This window comes from Hypomesus transpacificus, chromosome 9 (assembly GCF_021917145.1).
Source record: "Hypomesus transpacificus isolate Combined female chromosome 9, fHypTra1, whole genome shotgun sequence".
NCBI classification, from domain to species: Eukaryota; Metazoa; Chordata; class Actinopteri; order Osmeriformes; family Osmeridae; genus Hypomesus; species Hypomesus transpacificus.
The window spans coordinates 6,922,129-6,932,443 of record NC_061068.1 but is presented as its reverse complement, the minus strand read 5'-3'; the positions used below and the strand labels follow the sequence as shown (position 1 = coordinate 6,932,443).

At 43.2% G+C, this 10,315-nt stretch overlaps 1 protein-coding gene across 2 annotated transcripts in view; it reads right to left on the bottom strand.

Annotated features, from left to right (window-relative positions):
* Positions 1 to 7,843: 7,843 nt before the first annotated feature.
* pdzrn3b (PDZ domain containing RING finger 3b) overlaps positions 7,844 to 10,315 on the bottom strand; it is a 69,218-nt gene continuing 66,746 nt past the window's right edge. For both annotated transcript variants that reach the window (XM_047024606.1, XM_047024607.1), the window contains one exon: positions 7,844 to 10,212. In XM_047024606.1, the coding sequence (XP_046880562.1) occupies positions 8,686 to 10,212 (1,527 nt within the window). In that variant the 3' untranslated portion in view covers positions 7,844 to 8,685. The remainder of the gene's footprint in view (positions 10,213 to 10,315) is intronic.

Below are 10,315 nucleotides of genomic sequence, written 5' to 3'. Positions count from 1 at the left end.
AAAAACGGAGCACTTCAGCAACATTTTGGAAGAAACTTGTGAGTGTTGATACAAGTACATCAAGTGCTTTGACTGGATAGGGTTGGATCAGTTTGTGAGCACGTTCCTTGTCTGGTAGGATCACACATCACAGCATGCAATCTCTTTATCATCCAATAGAGGGTACTGTTTAGTTTCCCAGTGAGACTTTACATGATGACCTTGTCTTGACTCCAAGTGGTTGCCTATAGCCAAAGATATTTGACATATTCCTTGTACTATCGCACATTCTTTCCCGGATCACAGAGACTTTCTAACCTGATGACTGTGTCCAAGGCAGTACACAGTCTGCACCCCGTCATGGGTCAGGCTTGAACTAGATTGTGAATAAACTGTTGATGGTAGTCTATTTTCTACACTGAGCCCACACATTTGAACATTGGACAAATAGCGTACGAACAGTTGATGAGATAAAAAACAAACTTCATAATTAGATCCACAGTGCTGGTCTGAAACTCACCTGGTTCAGCTCTACTTTTTGATATTTAGAATTTGTAATTTCTGTAAAGTAGATTTTTGTAGATGTAATACAGTATGTGTTCACTGCCTTTGTGAAACCATATATAATATATAATTTCTGTGTAACAAGATCCACAGTGCTGGTCTGAAACTCCTTTCGGTATGTTTGTATGTCTCACTGGCAAAGTACTAGATGAAGGTCTAAACTGTTTGTTGGCCAATGTCAAGTTCCATTGTCTGGCACGCAGCAAGGTCAAACATTCTACACCATTGTGATAGATGGCAGGCATTACTTGTGGGAAGTGCACTTGGTTTGTACACAGACAGAAAGGATAGAAGAGCTTGTTTTGGTCCTGCAGAGACACTGCTGCTCCTCTTTAACCCTTAGGGATATCAATTAGGGCTCCAGACGTTAAACTTTACGACTTCACTAGAGCCGCCTATCGGTCAGGAGGCAGTGCTAAATATTCAGAACTGCTCAGAGGGGGAGTGGATGTTTGGGTTGTTCTTACTGTGGGGGTGTGACTTCAAGCAGGCGCCATTCTCAGGTAACCGTTGTTTGAGTTGCCACTTACCTGTCAGACTGGCATCACTGGCATCAATACCATAGACATCATGTCGAATGACCTAATTTAAGTTTTTTTCTGTCAGCTCTCAAAAAGTTAAGGAAAGAAGTGAGGAAAACATGTTCATGAATTTACAGTAAATACTAATGTATTACATTATTGATATTGATACCAGGTTGTGAACTATGTGGCCACTGTAAGTCTACATGTTGGAACGCTTTTTTTGCTGTCTTACCTTATTCATAAGATAGCAAAAGCTGGAACATTGTTATGTTTCCACACTCCACCCTGTCCGCCCTGGCTAGAATTAACACTCATTCTAAAACGGTTTCATTCTTTAGGACTGGAATGATCAGACTTGCATGAAAAACTATTCTTATGAACAACAAAAACAGATTCACTGGTTGAAACATTTGCATTTAAAGATTAAACCATGCATGAGACCCAAGGGTTGTGTCACAACACATACTCTTATACTGTGTTTGTGTGTGTGTGTTGTCTCCTTTGGCCATGTTCCAGTTTTGATCCTTGCTCCATTTCGATCCTTCCTCTTCTTCCTCTGCTCCTTTCCACCCAGGCATCCTAACAAGGAGAAATCCTAGGGATCAACCTTGACTCGAGCATTCAGTCTGAAAGGAGTGTTCACTTTTATTGTACGCTTAATTATGGAGCAAAATATTTTCAAGTCATTTTCATCTCATTCCATAGTTTAAAAAAGCAGAACTTTCACAAGCGTATCTTTGCACAGAATTGTGAAAGACTGCATTCTTTTACTACACAAAAAGACAGTTTGACACACCAGATCAGGGGCCCAATTTTCAATTTATACCTTCATTGATTAGTAGAGTCTCCAGGTCATGGCATCCATAAGAATACCACAGTCTAATGAAGTGCACTAATTGACTGCTGGAAGCACCTGTAACATGTTTTTTCCCCTATGTTGTGACCAGACCAGCCACTCAGGCTAATGGCACTGAAGGGGCTTGTTTATATCAGAGCCAAAGCTTTTAGGGTCCATTTTTAAAGAGGTGGGCAGCTCTTTGCGTTGGGCTGTAAAAAGTGTGAATGGGAGACTCATAAAAGCTCAATTAGAGCAAATATGTGTGAGATACTGAAGTTAAGAGTGAGTATGTGTGAGTCCTGCTGGTGAGTTGGTCTGGCTGGTAGCTACATAAGCACAAGTGCTTGTTAGACCTCAGTGGAGAGGCAGGTATGGGAGAGCCCTGGAGGACTCTACTCTCACCATGGTACTACCAGTCTCAGCTGAAACAGATGAACCTCATAACAATGTCCTAAAAACAGAACAAGCACCACGCCCCCAAAAAACAATATGCAGCAACACATGCTTCGTTTTTTATGATCAAGCATGTTTCATTAGACATCAGCCTAGATGTGCACGTACCTCACCCTTTTCCACTTAGCAGAGATAAGAATGAATAGTCTTAGTGTACTGCAGCCTTAAATGGAGTCTTGCCACTTAACTGGTATTGATTGGACGTTGCTTTGAAAGATCATGCAGCAGAGAAGTGGCCTGTGAGAACATGCCCGGGGTGGAGAAACTGTAGCTGGGAGCCAGACCTTCAAGAAGAATGTGCCTATTGAGCAGATAGATCAGGCCCTCCAAAGACATCCAGTCACATTTAAGGAGCTCTGTTGTATCCTAAATCAATGGCAGGGAATAACATGTTAGGCATGACTGCACACTTAGCACATCACACACCACATTTTTACATATCAGCAGATTGTGGGGCTGCCACTCTAATGACTAACGATAACATAATGGCAGATGCATCATATCTGTGCAAACGGGGCATTTACGTGGGTGGTAAATGTAAAATCAATGGCATCTAAATACATGGTGGTCGATGCTGACAAGTCTGTGGATTCAGGATGGAATGTGCTTATTAAGAAGAGGTATCTACTCTCCCCAACCTCCATCCTAGACTTCTATGGAGTACCAAGTACTTTGGGCCAGACAATAAAGATGTTTATGTCCAGACAGTCCAATTTGTAGTTTCTCTATGTTACAGATTGATATGAGTTGCAGATAAAGTAAAAGACACTTCAGTGAATTGCCTTGAAGCTATTTTACATTTTGTATTCTGTTTGTACTGCTATATACTAATACTCATGGTCTGCTGGCTAACAGAATATTTGAAAATGACTTCTGAGTGACTTCAGTCTTTGAAACACTGAAAAATAAAACTCCTTCAAGTTAATCAAAAGGAATTCCTAGCATTTATTGTCCTTTCCCAAGACACCACATTTGTTTTCATTGGTGTTTCTAATAAATTCAGGGTTATTGACATGGTTCATTGTAAAACATTTATTTGGACAAACCTGTTCTTCATAGCATGGCCATGGTAAGGTGTGCAAAATACAGAGATGAGGTCCAAGTACAGAGATGAGGAAAAAACAGCCTGTGGTTGCATATCACCCCCTTGTTGACCTCCCAAATCAACATGTAAATCCTGTCTTCACTGACAAGCTCAAAGGAGGGCCCGGCTAAGTCAACAGTGTCATTTGTAAAACATTTAACAATGCTGAACGGCATTCAAACAAGAAATCGCAAGGGAACATTTGTGAAAACTATGTGTATTTTGTTCAGCCTAATGGAGGTTCAAATATTAAATAGTGTTTGTTGTCATCTTGCTACAATTTATACACATTTGCAATGTGTATAAATTAATGTGCTCACTCTCTTTCTCTCACTCTTTTCTCTCCCTCTCTCACTGTCTGTCTCCCTCTTTTCTCTTACTCTCCCTCTCTTTTAGGACTCTTTCTGATGGAGTTCCAGTGATGGAGTACAGCTGTGTCTGAGTCATAGTAAATATGGTGGAGGCGGTCTGATGACATTGGCCCTGAAGATTGTGTCAGGTAAGTCAGAGGAAACTACCCTTGGCCTCTCGCCTACACAACAGTTCCGTCAACACACTGTGGGCAATGGACTTGACTGCAGAATTTGGTGCAGGGTCGGGCTGCACACCCCATCAGCTCAATCCACTAGGAAAGGCATATGTGGTATTAACACCAAACTTCCCTCTTGTTACCATTCCTTGACTACACAACAACCTATAATCTGGAATGTGCATAATGAACAATTAGCCGTAGCCAAATAAATCCTTTACCAAGAGGCTAAGAGGCTTGGTTTGGGCGCACGGGGGTTGGTGTATTTTTGCAACTTCCTCTGTGGGAACCGGAGAGAGCCAGAGGATCGCTGAGATATCGCTGTGAGTTACGGCTCCGCAGAGCCATAAACAAGACAACCAAAAAGGACCTTTGAACTTAACAAGTCCATGCTAAGTTCAAGGGTCAAATAGGTTGTAATAGGGATTTATTTGTCAGTGGCCCTGAAAGAATCAGCGCCCTTTTCTGTAATTTATCTTTATTTATCTAAGATAAATATATATATATATAAATTATATTACATGTGTATAATTTATATTATAAGATTATCTTCTAACATAAAATATACACATGTAATATATGTATTATCAATAAATGAACACTAGAATGGTATGTCCACATTCTGAGATCAAAGACATACACTATTTACAGTGTGTTACGTCATACCAGGAGTTTTCATGTGTTTCAAATCTGTTTTCAACTGTCCTTGCACTCTTCCACACTCTTTTTTGTCTCTCACTCTCCCTGTCTTCTCAACCATCTGGAGAAGACCAGGCTGTGCGACCAGCCTTGGTGTCTCCTCACTTCTCTTCAGCCTTACAGTGAAAGTGCTGATGACCAGTGGCCGCATCCTGTCGACCCCAGAACTGGACTGTGTAGTGGGATGAAGGTGTGAAACAACCGTTTACAAACATTGTCACATTGGTTTAAACCCTGTAAAGGTCACTGAGAGTTGAGTGCCAAGTGCAGGGAAACATCAACTTGAGGATCTTCTCCTGACCTTGCACAAAAGGGCATCCAGTCTGAGTTGAGTTTGGTGTTCCTGTCTGTAAGTTGTAAAGGCACAGTAACCTTGAGAATGTCATTTAATAATACCAAAAGACAGTCTCCTCTTCCTTCTATTGACATGTTTCCAATAGAATTTGAATTGGCTATCCAATACTTGCAAAAGAAACAGATTTAATAACACGATTGAATGTTGAATCAAACAGTTCCACTACTGGCGTTTGGTCAAATGAAATGGCAACACTCAATAATTCACTTATATTCATAGATGCATGTTTATGGACAGCTGGGTGGTGCCACTGGGGATTGAATGAGAACACCTTTCACTCCCAGAGAACATCCATCCACTTTCATACATCACTGAAGCCAGTGCACATTTTGATGATATCTAATCTTTTTAAGTACAAGCCCCTTCCTCATTTTTTTTCTTTTCAGGAATGATGTCTCTTGTCACTCCCTCTCATGTTTGAGATAAGGTACGATACAGGATATGGCCCAGTGTTTATTATTCATTTTATGTGTATGATACTTTAGCACTGCCTCTGCTCCTTACCCAGGTTGTCAAGGAGTTTATTTATTGTTAGTTGAACCAAAGATTGATAACAGTGTTTCCACCATACACTAGGGAATACTAAGTGGTTTTCTCCCAGTTTTCCATGTGGTCTTTGGAAGATTTAAATACTCTGAGATATGATATATCATACAGTCTATCCAGCATAGTACTGTTAAAGTATATGTACTGTTTTCACGTTCATAACCCTAGCCTATCACCACATCCTTCAGGCTTAGGTATCCTACTAAGACCAGGAATTGTTTACGACTGTTTAGCAACACGCCATTAAGTTAAGATCAGAATGCTTACCCTGGATCTAAATAAACACCCTGGGCCGTAAACAAGAACAGAAGGTTAATTCAGTAAGATGTGATATCAATAAAGAATAGAGAAGTGGGTTTTTATTTTTTATTTAGTTTATCAAGCAGTTTGATGTCTTTAATATTGCATTCAGGATCTGCGTTTCCCGCCCGCTGAAATGTACTTTTTTTCCCCAGACGATCCTCATGTTTTCCTCAAAGGCTTACTAACTGCAAAATATATAATTACTTAGATTTTATGCCAAATTGTTATCCAACAAAACAATTTTAGCCTACTTTCCGTTGATTTCTAACCTTGGAGGGAATGAGGTAACTATCCATATTCTACATTAATTCAGACTATTCAAAGCCGTTGGTGAACCTAAGAAAAAAACTTTGAAAAGTAGACCAGTCAGTGTTCAGTAAGACATCTCCTCCCACAACAGAATGTAAACAACTCAGGCTGAACAGAGCTAAGCTACAGAGGAGCAGCCTTATCAGTTAATGAATGATTAAACTGGAGTGTCAGCCTTTTCTCTGCACGGTCATTTAAACTGATGGGCCGGCCCAAAACACCGGACAGCCAAAAGTACTAAGAGAGAAACACTTTCATTATCAGATAAGAAAAAAGAGAATACATTGGAGCAACAAAGCCAAGAGTGTAATCTTCCTGTATCGGAGGGGGATGGTCCAGAATTGATTGTAAGAGCTTTTTGTTTGCCTTGCATGCCATATTGTTATCTCCCATTAAAGGACTGTATACACAGCCTTGTAGCCAGACATAAATCATATAGCTTTGGCTCGGTTAGGCTTAAGGAGGAGCAATCAATTACATTCCAGCAGACGCAGAAAGTAGCTGAGCCCACTCCCATGGCTAGTCTCATTACCATAATCATCCCCCTCAGCGGTGCAGACACAAACACAGGGATGGGTTTATAAATACTCCCGCCAATGAGACAATATGTCTCATAGCATCAAACGAGAGATGTCCTTTGTACATCGGATCAGTCTGTGCTCACGTCTCAGTGATCTCAAATCTCCATTTCCATTTACTAATAATGTTACTAGTAATGTAAATAACTAAAATTACTTTTAAAATTAACTAAAATTAACTAAAATTACTACTAAAATTACTAGTAATGTAAATAAATGATCCATGTATTGATACGTTTGCGAGACGTTTTTCTGTCCAGGTTGAGTGGAGAGCCAGGAGGATGCTAGGGGAGCCAGGGGAGGACAGAGGAGGCAGAGGCAAGTGTAGGTCAGAGCCCTGAGCTAAGTGATCAGCCAAGTGTGGATAGCACTCATATCCCAGAGACACATGATTCATCACACAGAGCATCCCTCCTGCCAATCATTTGTCAAAATTATGACATTTCAAGAGGCCATGACTTGGCTGATTTCACCATAGGCATAATTCAGACCCGTATAGAGGGTTACGTTTGAGAATTTATCACGCTATGTACTGACAGAGTTGACACAGAAGTCTTTTTCTGGAGAAATACAAACAAACGCGTACAGTGATGAAATGAATCGGAGTAAGGGGAAGAGTGGAAGAGGGGTCGTTCAGACAGATGGCGAGAGCCTGCTGTCAGGGACATTCACCATCACCTCAGCTTTGACCTTCCAGGCTGAGGAGTCGGCCACCCTGCCAACTCTGTTGCCCTCTTTCTAACTCATTATGCACATTCCACTTGGACAGACTTTAGTCCAGGTGGTCTGACAGTGCATTATTATCTATCAAACTACGTGATAGAGAGTTAATTCAATTCAATTCAATACAACATGGTTGGCAGCCTTCTCTACAATGATGGGTTTCATAAAAAATGTTTGTGATGATTAAAATCATAGATCAAAAAAGGATGCTAAAGTATGAATGAAAAAACACAAATATTCTCTCTGATAGATTTACTATCAATTTCTATTTAATTTCAAATCCAGAGCACGGATCTGATTCATTCAGAGCAACTATTGATTTTCAAATGAAACCCTTAACACAAACCTTAAAAAGCTCATCAAATATAAAACAATAATTTATTATTTCTCTCATTTTACAAGACATCAAATTGTGTAGCCTACTATGGATTTTAAGATGTGTTATTTTCTCTTAATACATGGAGTCCTACTAAGGCAAGGCGACTACAATGTGCTTCAACAACAACACAGAAACCTTTCGATTTTCAATTAACGTCAGAGGAGATTCCTCCTCTAACTGTACATATACAATGATATCACTTAATGATGGTAAGTCTACAGTATGTAACAGATGGCGTGTTGCTGGATGATACTGTTGATAACGTGAAGAATACAGCCGCCTTTGATATCTTCAAACTAAAAACTGTTTGTTTACAATAATGTTTGGTTAAATTACACAAGCCCTCTCAAAAAGGGTAATGCATTGACCTCGAAGGTAAATATTATTGTTTTCTTTCAATATGCATAAGTCATGTATAACAGTAAAATACTGATTATAAAATACTTGTTAAAAACAAAACAAAATATGTAAATGTCGGCTGTTTACTTATGGCACACGGTCTTTACACACTTACAAAACCTTTCAAAGACCCAAATATTGAGAGACAGATTATCCAATATTATTCAAAATAGCAAGCACAAAGATAGAAAGGTTATTGAAAGCATTTTCAAAACTGTCCTGACAGAATCATCTTCTAAGTACATCCTTGGAACACTCTGTGGAGCACCTCTAGACCACTTTGGTCAAAAGTTCCTTCAGAAAAGGCTTTTCCTATTTGCTATTTACAAAATGTTGCCACATTGAACGAGGCAGGAATCTCTACCCCAAATGGTAGTGTCCTATTTACAGTACATTACAGCCCTGGGCCAGTGTTCCTGGCTTCTAAACCGTGGTCACTGATAGCAGAGAGTTGTACACTCGCGTGCCATCTGGAGACTTAGAGCCATGGGTAAGCAGTTCCTGGATTGTCATCCAGTTGTCAAATATTTTCTTGTTCCTCTTTTTATTCATCTTTTTGTGGCTCAGTTCGATGATGTTGGGCTCCTTCTTGTCATCCTGGCTAGCCTGCTCCTTCAGACAGTCAGCTCGGCTCTGCTTCATGAACTCCCGCCGCTGCCTCTGCTCCTTGGCGCGCACCGCGTGCTGTTTCCGCTCCTCCTTGCTCCAGTAGCGCCCCATCTTCAGCTCGCTGACGGCGTCGTCGTCCGTGGTCATGCCGCTGCGCTCCTCTCGGATGCGCAGGGCGCGCTCCTTCAACAGCTTGTCCCTCACGGGCCGCTTGGTGATGTAGCGGGTGCCGTCGCTGCGGATCTTCACCTTCCACTCCATCTTGGCCTCCAGATCCTCAGGGGTCACTGGGTCGCGGCACAGGCTCACCAGGCTCATCTGGCTCTGGGCGTACTCCACCGCTGACTTCTGCTGGATCAGCTGCATGTAGCTCTGGTAGTGCTGTGCGTGAGCGGGAATGTGGGCATGTTTGTATGGGGAGTAGTTCTGCCCTAACATCGAGCTCTTCCCAGGCTTGCTTGGCTCTCCCAGCAGCTTCTGCTCTTTCCCGTCTGGCTGAAGGTCTCCCTCTGCCTCCTTCGAGGAAGAGGCCCTGCCTCTCACGGCGCCTCCAGCCTCCAGGACAGGAGAGAGCAGGGGCTTGGGGATCCTCATGTTGAGGCCAGCACTGCCCGAAGCCCCGGCCTCACCTTGGTTTGGAGCTCCACGGCGTAGAGAGTTGTCCGGAGACAGCTCCAGGGTGAGAGGCGTGCTGCGGCAGCTCTCCCCAGTGTTGTAGGCGCTCGAGCTGTCCTTGTCCGACTTCTCCGGCAGTTCAGTGATGTCAGAGAGCTCGTGGCGGCGCGCGTCGATGCTCGTGTTGTAGTTGCGGAAGCCGCTGTTGTGGAGCATCCAGGACTCGCGGTACTGCTCCCTCAGCTGCTGCACCTTGTGGGCGCGGACAATGTTCAGGCACTCCAGCTCGATGCTGCGCAGCTCTTCGTTCAGCAGCTCCAGCTCCTTGTCCACGCCGTCCTGCTCGGAGGCCCCGCCCTGGCAGTACGGGCCCGGCCCCCCCGCGCTCCGCACCTGGCACTTCAGCTCCAGAAGCTCCCGGAAGCGCTCGCACTCGTCCGCGGGGATGCCCAGGAAGTCGACGTCGGCGTAGTCTGCGGAGATGAAGGACTCGCTGCTGAACGGCAGGTCCGCGCTGCCCAGGGTGTCCTGGCTGTAGGCCAGCTTCCTGCGGCTGCTGCCCAGCGTGTTGGAGGCGGTGGTCTGGTCGTCCCCCATATTTTCCTGCTCGGAGCTCTCGTCGTTGCGCGTGCTCTCGTCGGTGCGGCCGACGCCGCTGTCCTTCTCGTGGTGGGTGGAGAGCAGCGTGGCCGTGTCTGTCGTCCCACCGTCTTCCTCACGCTTCTTCTGCAGGGAGACACAACAGAAGGGATTCGTAGGTTTTTCCCCACACGGGATATGTTCATATAACTCTTACATCAACTACTACTTTTTGGCACCCGGTGTCATA